Source organism: Marmota monax, unplaced genomic scaffold (genome assembly GCF_021218885.2).
Source record: "Marmota monax isolate L192 unplaced genomic scaffold, Marmota_monax_Labrador192_F-V1.1 WCK01_AAM20220418_F8-fsc00145, whole genome shotgun sequence".
Classification (NCBI taxonomy): Eukaryota; Metazoa; Chordata; class Mammalia; order Rodentia; family Sciuridae; genus Marmota; species Marmota monax.
Window position 1 is genome coordinate 2744078 of NW_026695201.1, and position 20436 is coordinate 2764513.

A 20436-nucleotide genomic window follows, 5' to 3' on the forward strand; every position below is an offset into this window, starting at 1 on the left:
GGTTTGTCAGCTTTCATCACTGTGATAAAATACCTGAGAAAAACAACTTAAAAGAGAAAAGATTTATTTTAATTCATGGTTTCATAGGTTTTGCTCTAAAATCTGCTGAGTCCACTGCTTTGAGCCTTAGATGAGGCACAGCATCATGGCTGGGAGGATATAATGGAGCAAAGATGGCTATCTCATGGCTGCTGCAAAGCAAAGCAGGGGATAGGGGGGGGTAGGGCTAGAGACAAGATATAGCATCCAAGGGCATGCCCCCAATGGCCCACTCCCTTCAACTAGATCTACCACATCCCATCAGTCTGTTAAAATTATAAAACAATCAATGGATTAATCTACCAATAAGGTCAGAGACCTTATGATCTAATTATTTCCTGAAAAGTCCCACCTTCAAACATTGCTCCAGATCCAAACTACAATGGGAAGGGATGATGAAATTCAAGAACACTAGTAAAGAAACGCTCCAGGAATCTCCACACTGCTTTAGCAGTCCTAGAGAGAAACCCAATCCAGATTGGAGAAGGAGAGACAAGGTCTCCAGAATGATAGTCTTAAAACAAAGAGGAACTAGATGACTAGCAGGCTACATAGACATGACTCGGGGCAATTACCTGATGTTTGAAAAAAAAAAAAAGTTTTATAGTCCTAGTGGGAGTCTAAGTGTTGATTAATTATAGATAATTGAAAGCTAATCAAATAAAAACATGCAATTATAAAAATTCAGTAAGAAGAAAAATTGCTCAGGAAGAGTTGTGCACTTCGAGTAAGCTGTGTGGCTCAGTTATGAATAATATTTGCATATCATAATAATGTATGTTCTGAAAATAGATTCAATTTTTACTGAGAGGATGACAGGAGGGGAAGTATGTGGGTGTGTTTGTGTTCATGTGCATGCAAATGAGATTATAAATGAGCTGGGAAGTCAAGAGAGAATGTCTAACATTTAGGAATCAAGAAATACCTTTATATGCATATTATCCATAATGTAGCAGAAATATGAGGGTGCATAACATGAGAAACAGTTAAAAGAGTTGAAAGTGGATGCCTCTAGGTAGCAAGATAGATAAGTAATTTTTAAAATTATATAGCAATTTTCACATTCTTAATTCTACATCTAGATTATTTATCAAAAATATAATTTAAATTGTAAAAAATATGACTGTAAGAAGAACAGAAATGGTGCATGTACAAATTTCTGGACAGAAAATACAAACAAAAAAATCAATCAAATAAAAGTCTGACTAGGAAACAAATAAAAATTGGCATATCATAGTAAACAAGATATAAAATGTGATGACAGTAACATCCAATAATTTATCTAATTATAATAAATATGAATGGATTAAGCTAGCTATTTAAAATGAAGAAGCTCTCAGACTGAATATTAGTAATCTGACAATTTAATTCACTATTTCAAAATGTATACGAAAATAATGTGACACAGAAAAGTTAAAATTAGAGAAATTGAAGTGGTATTAAGGCAAACGCAGGGGGAAAAAAAAGAAAGCTGATATATCACTAATAGCAGAAAAGGTATTATTCAAAGTGAAAACCACTAAGGGACTTATAATATTGATTAAATATTTCACCAGGAAGATTTTCCATTCATAAATTTATAAGGTTCTAACAGCATAGCTTCAAAATGGATTATGCAAAAAATATGATAAAACTACCAGGAGAAATTGGCAAACAATCACAAAAGGAGATATCAAAACATTTCTTTTGGAAACTGACTAATCAAATAATCAAAGGGCCAATAGGGCTTAAATGTGTTATAATGATGATAAACTTGATAATCTACCCTTTATAAAGAAAATGTTTATTTCTTTGATCTCAAGAAGATGCCTCATCATTGATACTGTACACTCATGCACCACACTGCAATAAAGTAAGAAATTCACCAAAAGAAAAAAAGTGACCAAACCCTCCTCCATTATCTTTCTTCATGGATCTAATTATTTATCTAATAAATGTTTACATAGAACCTACTATATGCTAGCCATATTTCTAAGGACTTCGAAGTATTTACTCATCCAATATTTATCACATTTTCAAATATGGAAATTTGGGGCTCAGAAAAATTGGGTAATTTCTCCAAAGTTATATAACTGGTAACTCAGGGTACTCAAGCCCAAGGATCTGAGCTCTTGATTCCCCTATTAAGCTTGTTCTCTTAATATACATATCTAAATAAACTGTAAGTAAATGAAAAAATAAAATTGGCATAGTTTTACATCTTAACAAAAGTTGTACATATCAAAACTAAAAAGGGACATCCAAAGAAGTTTTCAGAAAGAAATATATATATTTACTGAAAAATAATAAATGAAGATTTTAATTCAAGAGGCTTGAAAAATAATAAAATAAACACAGAAAAAAAGTAGCAACCAATAATAATGAGAGAAAAATTAATTAAGATGCAAAAGTAAAGAAAACTACAAGAATAAAAATGTTATTTTTTTAAAATTTAGATTTTTGAGTACATTCGTATAGAAATGAAATTTTCAACACTCATGATCAACAAAAATCAGAGGAACACAACCAACAACAACAACAACAAAAAAGTAAGAAGAAAGGATATAAGAACAGGTACAGATAAAACGTCCATAAAAGCAGCCCTTTAGCTGGGCACAGTGGCTCACGCCTGTAATCCCAGTGGCTTGGGAGGCTGAGGCAGGAGGATTGGGAGTTCAAAGCCAACCTCAGCAATGGCAAGGCGCTAAGCAACTCAGGGAGACCCTGTCTCTAAATAAAATACAAAATAGGGCTGGGGATGTGGCTCAGTGGTTGAGTGCCCCTGAGTTCAATCCCTGGTACCACAAAAAAAAAAAAAGGAAAAAATTAGCCCTTGAGCAACTTTATACCAATCTATTTGAAAAAGTATAAAATGGTGGTCAGCAGATGCATATCACATGTATTTTACATGCGTGTATATAACTACGTATAGATATATAAATATAAATTATATATATGTAATTACATCAGGAAGAAATAGAAAATTTATTAGAATAATAATCCCCAAAATGGAAATGGTAGTAGTGAAAACAACTTAAGAAGCATAGAAGAGGGGGGATAGTAGGGGAAAGGAAAGGTAGCAGAATACAACAGTCACTAATATGCCATTATGTAAAAATGTGAGTGTGTAACCGATGTGATTCTGCAATTTGTATTTGGGGTAAAAATGGGAGTTCATAACCCAATTGAGTCAAATGTATGAAAGATGATATATCATGAGCTTTGTAATGTTTTGAACAACCAATAAAAAAATTAAAAAAAAGAAGCATAGAAGGGTGTGATCCTTCCCCCAGCATTTAAAGAGATTGCTAATTTTGAACCTCAGGTACCAAAAATAGATAAAATGGGAAAAGATAATTATCAGCCAATAATGGATAGATGAAAAAATAGCAAATTGAATTCCACAGTGTATAAAAAGACCAACCAGGGTTAGTCTTAAAAACATATGAAGGCGCCAACATTAGAATGCTCTATTAATGTAATTCACCCCTAACCAATTAAAGAATAAAGAGCATGTAATATATGTCAATGGATGCAGAAAAGGAACTAGCTGAAAGTTTAACAGCTCATTCATGATAAACTTGCAAACAAGCCAGGAATAGAAAGGAGCTTCCTTCATCTGATAAAAGGTATCTGCCAGGGATCTATAACAAGTGCCACAGCTAATGATGAATGAAATGTGAGAAGCATTTAAATGAAAATCCAGGAAAAGAAAAAAAAAATACCTCCTTAACTGCTAGCATTCGATATTATACTTCACCAGCAAATGAAAGAAGTCAAAATAAATAAGAGATGTAAAAATCAGAATGGGGGGGGGGGAAGAACTGTCAGAATGTACAGACGATGTAATCATCAATTTATTTTCTGCTCTTCAGAAAAAAAAAAAAAAAACTCCATTCACTCCAGAGTTTTTCAGTCTTTTTCAGACTAAATCCATCCTATTTCAGAAGAACCTATAATAATAATAATCACGTTTTAAAGAAATAATCAACCATTTTTGCAGTTCATAATTTCCCCATCAGGGTTTTCTTTCCCTTGTTATGGATTTCTACTCCATTCTGTGTCCAATTTCAATTGGTTATATATTTAAATAGGGGGGGGAAATAACTGTGAAAAGGAACCAGTTGATAAATCAGGCCCAAAATTAGTATATGATTTCAAGATCTGGATAAGACCTGCTGCCCACTTTACACCTTCCTTTGGCTGCTCCCTGAAGGGATTGGAAATGGCTGTAATGAGGTCACTACTGGCCCTTCTCAAACTGTGCATTCATCTCTCAGCAGTGGGACTCTGACTCTTCATGGCTTATGAGCCATCGATCCTTCCAATTTCTTGTGGTCAATGTTGGAGGACCTTGAAAGAGAGTACATGGAGTGAACTGAATGTCGACTACGACACCATGTCACCTTCTCTTGACTTGGCTTGTCAAGATACCACAATGAACTGCTTGACTCTCATGTTATCTATTTCTCAGAACACTGGGATTTAGAAAGGGAACTTTTCCTGCTATTTGAGTCTCTAAGAGAAAGTCATAAACAGGGCACCAGAACTCAGAATTACCGAAGAGCCCAAATCCCAGAGGAACCTGGTGGATTTGATAGCTGATTCTCCTCCTAGGTTTGGAAAGCTCTGTCTTGGGTTCACCTCGGGTAAGGCACGCAAGGCTGCATCTGCTGACTGACTCAAGGCTGGGAGAGAAATACTGGGCCTCAGCTTTTCCTAGGTCATACCTGGTCATATCCAGATACAACCAGGTCAGCAGAACTGGCAGGCAGCACAGAGGCAGTATCCCTAGTTTCTGTTACATTCTGTGTCCTCAGCATGTGAGACATGACCAATGAGCATTTGTTGAAGGAATAAATAAATGAAGGAGTCATAATTCTTAGAGTATTCAAGTTGAAGGGACCTCAGAGATAGAATCATTTAGTTCTTGGGACAGAGAGACATTGGAGCGTGAGAGACCTGCCTAAGGAGGCTTCATCCTTACCCATGGTTGGGTTTGAAGGCTCTGTCTATAATGGTAATCAAGAGGCAAGAAGTCTTCTCCATCCCGTGAACAGGGCAAGTGCATGTCCTGATGATGCAAAAGCTTTGTTCCTTTGGGAAACTCAGAATCTCCGGGTTGATGAGTCCCTGTATAATGAGATCCCCAGACATCATGGTGTCTGAATCTTGCTATTGCTGCCTTGGGGACCATCACTATGGCTTGGGGAAGGGACCCAGAGTCCTGGGACAGAGGAGATTGTTCCCCTCTGACAGTCTGCAATCCAGGCTTAAAAAAACAGGACTCTGGGGAGGCACAGGGAGCTCAGTGTTGCTCTCTCTGTTTGTTATTCCTGGATCTCACTAATAGGGGCAAAGAATTAACTGAAAGACCCAGGTGAGTTCTAGTCCATCCCTTTGAAAGACTCTCTGTGTGATGTATAGGCCTTCTGGAAATAGTGGGTTTGAGCCTTGTTCTTCTGATCTGGAAGGAGTCTCAGCCCTGCCCAGTGAGCCGTAAGTCCCTTTCATTGATTTGATGAAGCAAGGATTCTTGTTCTGTAACTAGACATGGCCTTATAACCCCTGTCTCATGGAATATCACTTTTTCTTTTTCTTTTCTTTCCTGAGAATATTGGCAGGTGGGGAAAATGACTGTACTCTTGTACTACAAAAGTTAGAAATCAAAAAACATAAATACTGAAAAAATAATCACATAGAAAAGGTGTAGCCTTAGAGACCCTCAGACAGCTTTCAAATGGCTTAATTGGTCAATTTATCCCAGAATATGATCTTCCTGATGTCACCTTGTCCTGATGTCAATTCCAGGGGAACTGGAAACATCTAGAGCTGTCTCTACACTATCTCATGCCTAATATGTGGGCCTGCAGGCAAGTAGTGGAATACCCAATTTGGGTTAAATGAACCTAATTTTCCCCTCTTTGAATGGAAAGGGCATTTTCTCTGAGCAGAGAAGTCCTCTCAATTTTCTCCATTTCCTGTCCCATACATCAACAAGAAGTCAAGAAGACAGGTCAATGAATGGCTGGCTGATGTATCATTGTTGTGTAAGTGCAGGGTTGAAGGACCCAGACAAAGGGATCATGCAGGAATTCTGTGGGGCTGGAGAGAATGCTGGGAATGACTCACCTATGCCCATCACCATCCAGACCCTTCCCCCAATCCTTAGGATTCTCTCCTTTAAATTGTCTTTCTTTCCCTGCTATCTCCTCATGTCTATAAAGGATAGAAAAGCTTCCTCCAAACTGCAAGTTGCCCCACCAATGTTAGCTGGATGAAGACTACCTTCTACCCCTGAAGTCAGGCTTGGGAGAAAAGTATCAATTTATCGCTCCATGTGAAGCAATGGAAGATAAAACAATGGCCTAAAACATTCAGATTTTGTAATGTCCTTATTAACAGCACACTCCATGCCAGTCTCGGCTAAATGCCTTATATAAGCATATTCACGTGGGATTCTCACATCAGTACAGCCTTCATCTTACAGGTGAGAAAACCGAGGCCTAAACATTTCCAAGGTCACTGTGATGTAGCTGTGGGTTGATTCAATTCCAGACATCCCCACCCCCATCCCTAAATATTCAGAATCTTTTCAGAATTTCAGAGTTGGATGGGAGACAGATGGGGAAAATGAGGACTGGACTTTACATTTGCTAGGGATTAGAGAAATTAATAAGAACAATAATCTATGAACATGAGAAAGAGAGAGAAAGAGTGAGAAACACACACACACACACACACACACACACACACTCACACACACACTCAAGCAGATTCCAGAGCTGTGAAGAGTTGGGGATGAGGAAGACAGGTGAAGAGGGCACAGAAATTTAGTGTATTGTCTTCCTGTGTGAGTACTGAGTTTAGCAATTTACATACAGTAATTCCTATAATCTCCATAGCAACGGTATGGAGTATGTATTTTTATTCTATTTTATAGGTGAGCAAATGGAGACAAATGAATTGAGCAAAGAAAATCAGGCATCTTCCTATTTACATGGGGGTTAAAGCTAGAGATTACCATGAACTTAAATATTTTGTTGTTTTTAATCACTGTTGTCTTACAGTTGCTAGGACTTCAAAGTTTCAGAGCCTTTATTGTGCTTAATGGGAGATTAGAAAGTAGAAGCAGAAACTCCCCTTAACATAGGAAGGAGTCTGAGTGATGTATCATGTACAACCAAAAGAGTACCATCTTAATTAGAATGTTATGCTCCATGTATGTATAATCTGCCAAAATACGCTCTACTGTCATGTATATCTAAAAAGAACACATAATAAAAAAGAAAACAGTCTTGTTTGGTGATTACATGCCATGAATTGTCAAATATAATTAACTCAAATCTTTACATCCAAGTTCCAAAACACCAACTAACCAACCAACCAGCTAACTAACCAATCAACTCCCCCAAAGAAGACTAAATACTCATGCAATTTGAAAGCAATGTCTTAAATAAATTTAAAGGTATGAACTTGAACTTAAATATATTAGAACTTTCTATGTCTAGAAATTGGTGAAGCATGATTCTAATATATTTATGGAACTTAGTCATTAATATGGACAGCTTGTTTGCCCTGTCTAATCTGGTTGTCAACTTTATAAAACTGATTACAAGTGACAAAACAACTCTTTCTGGGGTTAAGTTTTACTCTTTCAACTATTACTTCCAGCATATGTGTAATAGATATAAATTAATGCTAAATTGTTTCACATAATACCACTTGCCCAGGAGTTAAACATCTTTTGACATCACTATTATCCCTCATGGTAGACAAGTCTCTCTAAAATGTGTTTACATATGTCCTGTTGGACCCCGGCCTTCAAAGAACACCAAATAAATTAGAAAAATAATAGATTCATAACCCACTGTCTAGGTCTCTGATTCCAAAACCCATATTTTTCCTTTGTTCTATTCTAATTATTTATTTTAAATGCTAATTTTTCTCTGAAGATAAAATTAGAACTATAGAAAAGAAAAGAGATGAAAACAGAAATCACTTATGTTCTTGAGGTACACAGCCCAATACGTTAGCCAATAATCAGGTGCACTTATAGAGCACTTAAAATATGAATAGTCTGATATGATATTGGCTATAAGTATAAAATGCACACAATATTTCAAAAACTTAGCTTGAAAAGAAGAGTACAAAATATCCTATGAATAGTTTTTACATTGATTACATATTAAAATAATATTTTATACAGATTGGTTTAGAGTATATTGTTAAAATGAATTTCCATTGTTTTTTATTTTTAATGTGGATATTAGAAAATTAGAAATTACATATGTGGCTTGGACCATATTTTTACTGGGCAGTGCTGATGTATAATATGTAGGAAAAGTCTTTCTTCCTATGCATGCAAATAAATTAAAAACTGTGATTGCTTTATTAAAAAAATCTGATGTCTGGAAGCCATAAGAAGGGAAGTAAGATTGAAAAGAGGATAGATTATGGACCAGAGAATGTTCTGGGTCTACACCCTGTGTGCTTCTCAAGAGGGATAAAAAAGCAGTATTTCTTCTCACTGCATTATTACAGACATTAAAACATTTTGAATCTTAACTGTGAGAGGAGGCAGTGTGTTGCATATTGATTTACCAAGTGGAAGCCCTTTGGAACAGAATTGGAGGTGGTCTTTTGCCCGCCAGGAGTGTGCCTCACATATGATTTGTCCCTGATTTGCACTCACTCACTCTTTTTTAAAAAATATTTATTTTTTAGTTTTCAGTGGACACAACATCTTCATTTTATTTTTATGTGGTGTTGAGGATCAAACCCAGTACCCCACGCATGCCAGGCGAGCGTGCTACCACTTGAGCCACATCCCCAGCCCCCTCATGATGAGGGCCACAACCAAGTTAAGATGGCGCCTGGCAGTATGCTAGGAGGAGTGGTTTCTGAGCCATTAAGATGATGAGGATTCCTTAATGACTGACTGCTGTGTCTAGATGATGTCAATTAAGTTAACCTGTGTGTAATTAGTTGGGTATATGTACCTCTGCAGTCCGGCAGAGAAGCGGCTCCTGCTACCTTGGGTGCCCGCTACTTTGAGTTCTCAGTTCCTGCTGAGTTCACTCGCAATAAAGTAGTTCCCGATTCAACCTTCAAGTTGCTTGTCACCTCTCGGTTATTTAACCCAGCCGGACTACGGCACCCTCACTCACACTTTAAATGACTCTCTTTGCAGTGGGTCTCTGATACACGGCTGGTTCAAACCAGAGGAGTTTTGGTGGAGATGCATGACTGTGCACATGCATTCTAGTGCCTTCTCTCATTCACATCTACTTCTAGCTGAGTTAGTCCAGGGTTTCTAGCACTCCTTTTATGTCTTTACTCTTTGCCGCAGTCTGGCTGGGCACAATTCAGGAGCCACTTGTCAAAAGAAACAAACTTTATTTTTAGACCCACACACGCCAAACAAAACAGCTCCTCAGGAAAAACCCTCAGAGCCCAACTGCCACCACTGGCTTCCCACAAGCCTCTCCCACCCCTACTCCTCCTGCTCTTGAGGCCGATTGGCTGGGTGACGTGGGCGGAGCCAAAAAAGTCCCCCAATGAGCAGCTCCGTAGTCTGAAAGGGTGCGGAAACAACCCAATGAGCATCACCGAAGAGGAGCCAATCAGCTAGATGTTGCTGGGGCTGCTGTGAGCCAATCATCAGCTGGCAGTCTGAAAGGGCGGGGAAACAGCTCAATGAGCATCTCCAATGAGCATCACCGCAGAGGAGCCAATCAGCTAGATGTTGCTGGTGACTCTTTCCTTGTCTCTCCACTGTATGTTTACCAGGACCCTGAGAAACTTCAGAGGTCCTTGAGTGCTTGGCCAGTATCTGAATGTTGAGAACTTCTGAAACCCAGAGATACATTCTTTTGGAGTTACTGCACATGGTGACGACCCTGGGCCAGCCTACTACTTCCAACCCAGACTCTCAGTTTTCCAACTTTGTCTCTTTCAGACCCAGATTCTCTCCAATGTCAAGACCCAATTTCACGGTTGTGACAGAGTTTACTTTTGAAGGCTTCTCCATCTTTGGGTGGCATCACAGACTCATCTTCTTTGTGGTCTTTTTGGTCTTATACCTGCTCACTCTTGCCAGTAATGCTGTCATCCTGACAGTCATCTATATCAGTCATCAGCTTCACACACCCATGTACTTCTTCCTGGGTGTGCTGTCCATATCCGAGACCTGTTACACTGTGGCCATCATCCCCCGAATGCTGTCCAGCCTTCTCATGCCCCAACAAACCATCTCCGTTCCGGGCTGTGCCACCCAGCTCTTTTTCTATCTCACTTTTGGTGTCAACAACTGTTTCCTGCTCGCAGCCATGGGGTATGACCAATACGTGGCCATCTGCAGCCCCCTACGGTATTCAGTCATCATGGGCAAAAGGGCGTGTACACACCTGGCAAGTGGATCCTGGACCATTGGCCTGAGCACTGCTGTCATTCAGGTGTCTTCTGTCTTCAGCCTGCCCTTCTGCGATGCCAACATCATTTCCCACTTCTTTTGTGACATCCGGCCCCTAATGAAGCTTGCCTGTGCTGACACCACCATCAAAGAGTTTATCACTTTGCTCATCAGTCTCTGTGTCCTTGTTCTGCCCATGGTCTTAATCTTCATCTCCTACGTCCTGATTGTCACCACCATCCTCAAGATGGCATCAGCCAAGGGCCGGAAAAAGGCTTTTGCCACTTGTGCCTCCCACCTCACAGTAGTTATTGTCCATTATGGCTGTACCTCCTTCATCTACCTGAAACCCAAATCCCAGAATTCCCTGCAGGACAGACTCATCTCTGTGACCTACACCGTCATCACCCCACTGCTGAACCCTGTTGTATACAGCCTGAGGAACAAGGAGGTCAAGGATGCCTTACTCAGAGCTTTGGGAAGAAAACCCCTTTCTTAGGTGCTGATCAGTCTCAATATAGCAATAAAATGAAGAGTTCAGTGAAGAGTCACGGTGAAGGAGCCAGTTGGAAAAGATAGTGTGAGGGTACCCGGTGCCTGTCTGGGAAGCATCTAGGAATGAGCAGGAAAGAGCAAAACAAAGAAGGAAAATAATGAAAGAAGAACTGGAGGGATCTGCCCAGCTGGACAGATGGGTTTGCCAAGCTCCATGAAAATCAAATAAGACAAGGCATACCCATGTATCAAAAATGTTAAACATTATTCCTGTTATTCTCGGCACAAGTCATAGTAAACCAATAGGGAGGGTGGGGGAAATACGTAGCATTTCACAGGAACTTAGGTAAGTGGAACCTGGCCTCTGTGTGAAAATCAGGGCACTGAAATGACAGGTTTATGCGTGACACCTTCAATGCTACACTTCACACTATGATCAACAACAACAAATTCACTCATTATTTACCTTGTGCCTATTACTATGTGTGTAAACCCTAGAATGCTGTCAGGTAAAGGCTCTCCAGTTTACAAACGGGTCGAAGAGGTTTTGTTTTGAGCAGCTTGAGCAAAAACCATAAAAATGTCTTCCAGCATCTTTGAGAATTACAAAAGAAGAGCCCCCGTATTTCACTCCCTGTTCTCATTCCCCAGATACTCTGAGTAGTACAGTGGACTCTGTTGAGGCTTTGCCCAGAGCCCCTTTGCTGGGCTGGGGGCACCCATCCTTCATTGACATGAATGTTAAATGCTAATCGCTCACAGCTGTCTTCTTCTTCGAAGACTTGACCTTGGCTAACAGAGAAGAGGATACCAACCCCACCTCCACCAAGGGCAGCCCATGATGAATGTCTGAATGATTCAGAAGGTACAACAGGCCACTTACCTTGCCTCGAGACGAGACCAATTTTAGCAGTCACTTTGAGAGCCCTCTCTGTTACACCAGGCTCAAGTCAGACTCCAGCTGAGACCCACATCCTTGCTGAGGTCTTCCCTGTCCCACTGTGTTCCTTCTCCCTTTTTTTCTCTGAGACCACTGCCTGGATCAACCCCTTGTACCCAAGTCCTTGTCTCAGGCTCTGCTTCTAGAAAACCCAGTCTCAGCAAGGTGGTATCTGTGTGTACATAGCTGCGGACTCTGGATTCACTCTGAGCGTTCTCTTTACATCTGTTGCACCTTTAACAGTGCCCGGAACATAAATATTTATGAAAAGAAAGAAGGAAAAAAGACGGCTATGGGAAGCTAAAATACAACGAGGACTGGCAGACAGCCCTTCCTTCCTCTTTTACTTCATTATTTTAATACTTTCAGTCTAATTGTTCCACTTTGTGAATCCTGTTTTGGTACCCTGTTTTGGTATGCTTGTTGAAAGTATCTTAGGCAGTAGGCATTATTTTAAGCACTGTATTCATTTAATCCTCACCATAAATCTAAGGGGTAGGTTATTTATTATCCTTATTTTACAGGTGAGAAAACTGAGACCTGAAGAGATAAGTGAATTCCTAAAGGTCACTCAGTTCACAAGTGATAGAATCAGGATTTAAACATAAGCAATGTAATCCCAGAATCTGTAGTTGCATGACAGGCGCACAATGACAATTTTAAACCAGCCTTCTCCTTTACAATAAACAACGAAATCATGCTATTTCATACTTCTAGAAGAAGAGGCCCCCAAACTATGGAGATATATATATATCTCAAATCCTATTAAGAATGTCTTTAGGTACCAGAAATCAGTCTGGACATTTAGAAATTGTATTTCATAGTATTCTTTTATCCCGTGAATATTTTGGTGCATCCTCTCTCCACTCAGGCAAATCACAAAGAAGAAAGGAGAAAAAGGAGTCCGAACTGGATCAAAGGCCACTGGGAATTGATAGGTATGTGTGAGGCACTGGGTTTGATTCCCAATCAATGGGAAATGATAGGGTTCAGGATCTGTCAGAAGACTAACCTATATATACCTATCCTCTAGGTAGATACCTATACCTATCCTCTCTCCCTTTGTTATTGTTTACAGTAACTCTTCCAAGAACTAATAACCTTGGGTAGGATGTACTTGAGCAGTATGATATTGTCTACAGAGCACAGGCTTTGGACCCAGAGAGACATGCGTCCCAACCCTAGATCCTCCATTATACACACATGTCCTAAGAAGAGTGACTTAAATTGCATGGCATTTTTTTTCTAGGTGTACAGTAAGGCTGACAATATCAGCTTCATAGGGTTACTGTGAGGAGCCAGTAATGTCATGAAATAATATTTCCTAGCACATGGGATACAGTGATAGCTGTTAATACCTCCTTCATACCCCCAACTCCCTGCAAACACACACACAAAGGTATTGCTCAAGATCACTCTGAGGTCAATATTAAGTCATGCACTTAAAGGAAGAGCTCCAGTTTATTTATTTATATATATATATATTTGACAGATCTTTATTTTTATTTATTTTTATGTGGTGCTGAGAATCAAACCCAGTGCCTCACACATGCCAGGCAAGTGCACTACCACTGAGCCCCAGCCCCAGCCTCAGCCCCGAGCCACAGTTTTAACAAGGTAGAGTGAGGGAATTCCCTCAGAACTTTGTAAATGGGCTTCTCCTATGGTCCCTGATCCACATTCCATTGAAAGAAAACTCTTCTCTCATGGTCTTCTAAGAAATACTTCCTGGATACACCTGCCGTGTGTTAATAAACCACTCAGCCACCACCTGTCTGCATTTCTCCTCCAGATTCCCATCTCCTATGCTTTGCTCACTACAGCTTACCAAATAACTCTCATATTATTTCTTCTTCCCTACTATCTACGTCAGAGTCACTGCGAGGAGTCCCAGGATTCCTGCGTACATCATTCCTCTTATGCAGATGAATGCATCCTTACAAAAGCATATGCAACTCTTTTCAAATGTAGCTTTAATTCATTTGAAAGCACCAATTACTAAATCCATAACTTTCTTTTTCAGAATTTGGTTTTTTTCTATCAATAGGTATAAAAAGTACAACTGTTATTATACAGCTATTATTGAGTTGAAGGTCCATGAAATATTTTGAAACTGAAAAGGAGTTTTCACATGCAGAAAAGTTGGATACTCCAGCTCTATGCTGCAGGAATAGAATGGGAGGCAGTGCAGAAGGGGACATGACTTTAGGAATGTCAGACCTGTTGTGAGTTCCATTCAGGACCTCGAAAGCCTCCCATTCACAATTCCAAAGTTTTGGGAAGTTTTTAACTGGGATCCTAAGCTAAAAGATATCATGAACAACCACTATAAGACCTACTGGAATCTGGTCCCCAAATAAAGTAATTTGCAGAACCAGGAGAGGTTATATCAGGTTCTTTTAGTTGTTTTGCAATTTTTGTTTCCATAAGCACCAAATCCCAATATATTTACAGTTGATGGCAAGGCTTCTCACACATCGCTCATGCACAATTTGAAATAATACTGCCGACTTCACAGGGTCATTTGGAGGATTGAGACAAACTATATGAGAAAGTGTTCAATAAATTTAGTTGCTGTTGAAGCTAAATACCTTCCTTTTTCATCAGGCACCACATTTTTATATCATCAACCCAGTTCCTCATTTCCAAGATCTTTCCAATTGCCCCAAAGCAATAACATTATAAAGCATTTGGCTGTTTTTCCCAACCCTACTCCTTTCTTGTTGAGATCTCATGGCTACCAATTTCATCTAACGATAGATCATTAATATAGAAATAATTTTTTGATGATCTGTTACAATAGGAAGCTATGTATATTTGCGAATAATCAGGGAGTTGGCATGAATGAGCCTGGTAAGAGTAGTTTATAAAATGATTGGTTCTTTGCTCTCTCTTGATCCACACATTGATTCAGGTACAAGCTCTATTGATTTCTTCAAATGTCTCTCACATCCATCCCTTCTCTCTGGGACGACTACCACCCCTCTAGATCAATCCCAATTATCTCTGTTACATCAGCCGCCTAGCTGGTTTCCCTGCTTCTTCTCACCAATCTCAAATCCATTTGCACGCTGCTGCCAGATCAATCTACCAAATCTCAGTGCTGGCTATGTCTTTTTCAAGGAAGGAAGCAAGATCACTGGATAGATAGCAACAGGGCACAGGGTGACTGTGGTGTAGAAGTTCACTCCCTTAAGAGGCCAACCGCTAAGGAACCTTGAAGTCCAGGAACAGAAGGGATAAGTGAGAATCACTTAAGAGGTTCTTACAAGTGGTAAGACCCAAATACTCTAAAATGCTTTGTAACCTGGTCTCCCTTTACTGATGCCATTATCTTTCCCATAATCAGTCTGAGTCTAATCAAGAACTGACTACAGCCCTCATGTCCGTTTATTATGATTTTCTATTACCTGCAACTAAACTGTGAGTTTCTTAAAGGTTAGTACAGCATCTTTTTCATTTCTGCATGTCCAGCAACTTGGACAGGGTCTGGCATACGCTAATTCCTTAAAGAATGGATGGGCACAGATAAGCACGTCATGTTAAAGAAATTGCTAAGGAAGCGATTAAACTAACAACTCATGGGAGTCTTTAATGGAAAGTTAATTTGGAGCTTTTGTTTTTTTTATTGAGAAACTAGTAGAAGTTTGATAAATGGAGGGGAAAAAAGAGAGAAGGCCAGGTAAAGAGAAAAGTATTAAAAGGCTCATCTCTATTTCCTTACCCCAAAGAGAGAATCTCTGGGTCTAGACTGCACTTTCAATACTGAATGACATTGGAAAGCACAAGCAGTGTGAACGGTTGTTAGAGTCTGTAAACAAGTCAAGATGGCGCCTGGCATTTTGCCAGAGGGAGTGGTTTGAGAAGTAACGCCAGCGAGCCATTAAGTGTGGAGATTTCTTATTGGTTGACTGCTGTATCTAGTTTATGTTAATTAGGATAAGCTGTGTGGAATGTATATATACCCCTCCTGTCCTACAATAAACGGCTCCCACTCCTGCTGTATCAATCTACACAAGTTCCTCGTCACCCCCTGATTATTTTGTGCAGCTGGACTGCGGCAAACGGTCCTCTGTAAGACCATGGCTGTATTTGACTACTTTAATTCCAAAGTTAATTATAATGCATAGAATTCCTGCCTAAAAGTACAAAGGCCTAAACTTCCTGAGATCCAAGACAGTATAGCTGTAGGCTTGAGCTGCATAGATTTGTCACTATGGATTTCCAAGTCCCATCTGAAACAAACGAAACACAAATGTGCTTATTCAAGTGAGTAAAACTCAAACAAATTAGCCAGTTTTCTCAACTGCTTCTTTCCACTTGAAGCAAAAACTTGTAGGGTCTCAAAACACTAACCTGGCAACTGGGTAAATGAGCCTCACACATAATGAGGCCTCCAGGAACCTGCTGCCTGCATTCTCCCAACCCCAGGATGACTCTCAGTGTGTCTTCAGGGAGTGACTCCCAGAAGCCCAATTGCTGATCCTTAGAGAGCATCTTTCCTGGCTTCAAAGACCCTTCCACACAAGAATGCCTGATTCCCTGACCACACTCCTATTAGAGTGTGTTTCTCCCCTGCCTGCCCAGCTCAGCCCCCTTCACAGTCCTCCTGCTCACCTGGCTCTTCCCTGTGCCTTCTCACTGTGACCGAGGGAGCCCAGCATTTCAGTCTTTCCTCCTTGGTCTCCTCCAGCCAGCCGGCTCTCCTTTGTGCTTCAGGACTGGGCAGAGTCATGTAAGTGCTCTTAAGAGAATGGGATGAAATAAAGTTTGTTATTCGTGAGCTGACTTAGGATGTGTTCCTTTCCTTGATTTCCTCTGAAGAAGCAGAGGCTTTCAAAGGTAGAAGATGCTAATCATGTCATGGTAGCCATTCTTCTACCTCAAGACAGACTTCAGTCAGAGCAGATGACCCTCTAACCCAAGCATCTCTCGATAGGAACTCTAGGGGTGTTTGGGATAGGATAATTCTTCCTTGGGAAGGACCACTGCACGTATTGCAGGACATTTAGCATTACCAATTGCCAGTAGCACCCATAACGGTCATCATAACAGTCATAGCTCTCCCCAGCATTCCAGATATCACTGAGAAGGTGGCATACCACCCCACAGCTGGACCACTGCCTAATTTTTGTTCAGAGGCCTCACAGAAGATAAAAATGTCGTTAGTCCATATATTTTAGTGTCAAGTGATTTTTCTCTTTTGAAAAATATTTTCTACTGCAGCTTTACTCTCTTTTAATATTCTTAGTGTAAATGATAAACAGCTGGTCATCAAATCCTGTTAAATAGATTTTTATAAACTTGAAGAAAGTCTCCGTGCCTCCTAACCTTCATCACTGATATGATTTACTTTATGTAAAAAGTCACTTTCTGAATATGCATAAGCAAATCAGAATATAATTTAAATACCCTACAGGAGGTTACTGTTTAAGGAGACAAAAATTTGAAATATTACATAAATTGCACTCATCCCCATCCTTCAACAAAGTGATGTATTCTTATTGTAGCTCTATTTTTTATATATATATTCAGAAACTGCTTTTACTTTAGGTAAGGGATACTTGAATTTGCTGCATCTTTCCCAATAACAATTGTTTACCTCTGCAGAGTAGGTGTATGTCTACTCTCAAAGTTGTATTGGCTGTAAATTTGCTTTCTAGTTTAGGGAAGGTAAAGATGTAGCACAGTTTATAACATACGTGAATCAGGGCTGTGAACTGTCAGCAGACTTCCATCATTCAGACAGCAGTTGGGAGAGGTTGGTGATTGGTTAAGTTTTGTCTTTTTCTTCTTAAAAACAAGATGAGCCTTTCTGCATTTTCTTTGCCTCTACTTCCTAAAGGATGTGGATGTGTAAGAGGGATGACTCATAGTCTCAAAAAAAAAAAAAAAAAAAAAAAAAAAAAACACAACTCTCCGGTCCATCCCTAAATGATTGTTTCCAAGCATCTAATTTTTTTTTTAATTTTTTATTGTTGGTTGTTCAAAACATTACATGTTTCTTGATATATCATATTCCAAGCATCTAATTCATGCATAATCCTGAGTTAGTGTGATGTGAAAAGATGTAAGAGGTATTATAAAGTCTTTGTTTGTGTGAGAAGACACTGCAAGGATGGGGTATAAAATAATCCAAATAAACATGAGAACATCTGAATATCATATAATTTTAGGGAGCACTGGAAATTTGCACTGATCTATGAAGAATGGTGAAGAATTATGTACGTGGAGAAAAGGAGGAAGGCATTCCATATGTGAGGGAGGAAGAGAAGGAGAGAAGTAGGAACGTGCACTTCTACGCCTAGAGAAAAGAGATCACCCAATTCTCAAATGTGTAGGAAATCAAAACAGATGACCACAGAGCAAAAAAAAAAAATGTTTTTTTTCAGTAAATTCAGGGATTAACTTGAATCCCCTATGAAATGTGTCCCCAGATTTATAGCTGAGAACTTAATTCAATCAATTTCAGAAAGGCGCTTAAACTCCTGAAACTATATAACTTTTATTCTTCCACCCTTCAGATTTTGTGACTACTTAATGAAGAGAGAAAACTACTCTATCATCACTGAGTTTACTTTCCAAGCTTTCTCCAGTTTCCATGAGCACCAGATGACCCTTTTTGTGGTGTTCCTTAAACTCTACATCTTCACGCTAGCAGGCAATGTCATCATTGTGACCATCATCCGAATTGACCGCCATCTTCACACACCCATGTACTTCTTTCTAAGCATGCTATCCACCTCAGAGACCGTCTATACATTGGTCATTCTCCCAAGGATGCTATCCAGTCTTGTGGGTATGAGCCAGTCCATATCGTTGGCAGGTTGTGCCACACAGATGTTCTTTTTTGTAACCTTTGGGATCACTAACTGCTTCCTGCTCACAGCCATGGGGTATGACCGCTATGTGGCCATCTGCAACCCCCTGAGATACACAATTATCATGAACAAGAGGGTGTGCTTCCAGCTGGTGGGGGGGGCCTGCAGCATTGGCCTAATTGTAGCAGTAACACAGGTGTCAGCTGTGTTCAGACTGCCCTTCTGTGCCACCAAGGTGGCCCACTTCTTCTGTGACATCCGACCCGTGATGAAGCTCTCCTGCATCGACACCACTGTCAATGAGATCCTGACTTTGGTCATCAGTGTGCTGGTGCTAGTGGTACCTATGGGCCTGGTCTTCATCTCCTATGTTCTCATCATCTCCACCATCCTAAAGATCGCTTCAGCTGAGGGCCGGAAGAAGGCCTTCGCCACCTGTGCCTCCCACCTTACAGTGGTCATTGTCCACTATGGCTGTGCCTCCATCGCCTACCTCAAGCCCAAGTCAGAGAACACCAGGGATGAGGACCAGCTGATCTCTGTGTCCTACACTGTCATCACGCCCCTCCTGAACCCCGTGGTCTACACCCTGAGGAACAAAGAGGTTAGGGATGCTCTGTACAGGGCTATCTGCAGGAAACACTCCTGACAATCTGTGAAGGGTTCTCCTGAGGCTCTTGACATCCACCCGAGGTAGGAATATGAGGGTAAGTGTCACATACACTTGACCTCTAGGGACCTGCTCCTCGAGCAGGAATCAAGAAAAGCAGCAGCATCATGCAAGTGGAAATTTGAAAGCATTTAAATAAAGCCCCTGAATAAAGCATGGACCTGCTGTGGGGATAAATACATAAATAAAGATCAGATCCAAGTGAAGGAAAGGTCAGGAAGGAGGAGGGCTGAGGATTTGGAACTTTTGGGCTCCTTGTGAATCTCCACCTACCAAAGGCGATAGAACAGAACCCAGGCCCACTTTAAATTGTTTCCTCCCGTCTTTTCCTTTCTTCTTAAGCTCATAGGGTTTCTCAAAGTGGAGTTCATGTTGGAACCCATTCATACATGACATATCAAGGAGTAAGTCACAGGGCAGGCAGGGAGGGTGGCCTCAGGATGGCCAAGCCTAGTGTAAATAGATTTCCCATCCTAGCTGCTTTCACTCCTCTCAGATTCTAGCATGGCTTATTAAAGTCAGTGACGAGGGACAGTTTAATTAGAGATTCTAGCCAATCCATATCTCATCAGCGCCATGATGGCCTTTTGAGGGCACATTCCAAGATCCTTCAGAGTCAGCTCAGCTGCCATTATTTCAGAAAGCATATAATGGACAAGGCTGTGCTCTGCATCCTGGGGACATAAAGAGGAAAAGGCCCTATTGTCTGGCTCTAAGAAGCTTAAAGTCCTGTGGCAAAGACACAGGTTTAAAAGCATGATTTCAATACTTTGTTTTAAATGACGCACACAAAAGATTAAAAGACAACCAAGAGAGTGATTGGTTTGGGAGGAAAGAAGGAAGAAAAGGAAGGGGGGTGGGGATGGTGGTGGAGAATAAGACTGTTGGAGATACCAGGACGTGTTGGGAGAGGAGGTTACCTTTGGTCTGAACTGGTTTTAAAACACTGATAAGAGATTGGCTGACAATTATCTGAAGTTGCCGGAAAAGACTTCCAAAGAGAAGAAACAATACAGCCTCGGGTATGAAAGTAAGAGCAGTGTTCAAGGAGTGAAAAATGACTCTGTGTTTTGACTCC

General features: G+C 40.3%; 2 protein-coding genes across 2 annotated transcripts in view; one reads left to right on the forward strand and one right to left on the reverse strand.

The window, feature by feature from the left end:
- Positions 1 to 20436, reverse strand: part of LOC124082629 (olfactory receptor 10J3-like) — a 155670-nt gene that overhangs the window by 53651 nt on the left and 81583 nt on the right. The window lies entirely within an intron of this gene.
- On the forward strand, positions 9996 to 19337 carry LOC124082628 (olfactory receptor 10J1-like). Its single transcript, XM_046429102.1, has 2 exons — positions 9996 to 10498; positions 18407 to 19337. The coding sequence occupies exons 1-2, from the start codon at positions 9996 to 9998 to the stop codon at positions 19335 to 19337; spliced, it is 1434 nt and encodes a 477-aa protein (XP_046285058.1).

Excerpts from the sequence above, each read along its gene's own strand:
- LOC124082628 (XM_046429102.1), top strand. The coding sequence starts at position 9,996 with ATGTCAAGACCCAATTTCACGGTTGTGACAGAGTTTACTTTTGAAGGC. Across the intron at positions 10,499-18,406 it reads TCTTCTGTCTTCAGCCTGCC|AATGAAGAGAGAAAACTACT; the intron begins CTTCTGCGATGC and ends TTGTGACTACTT.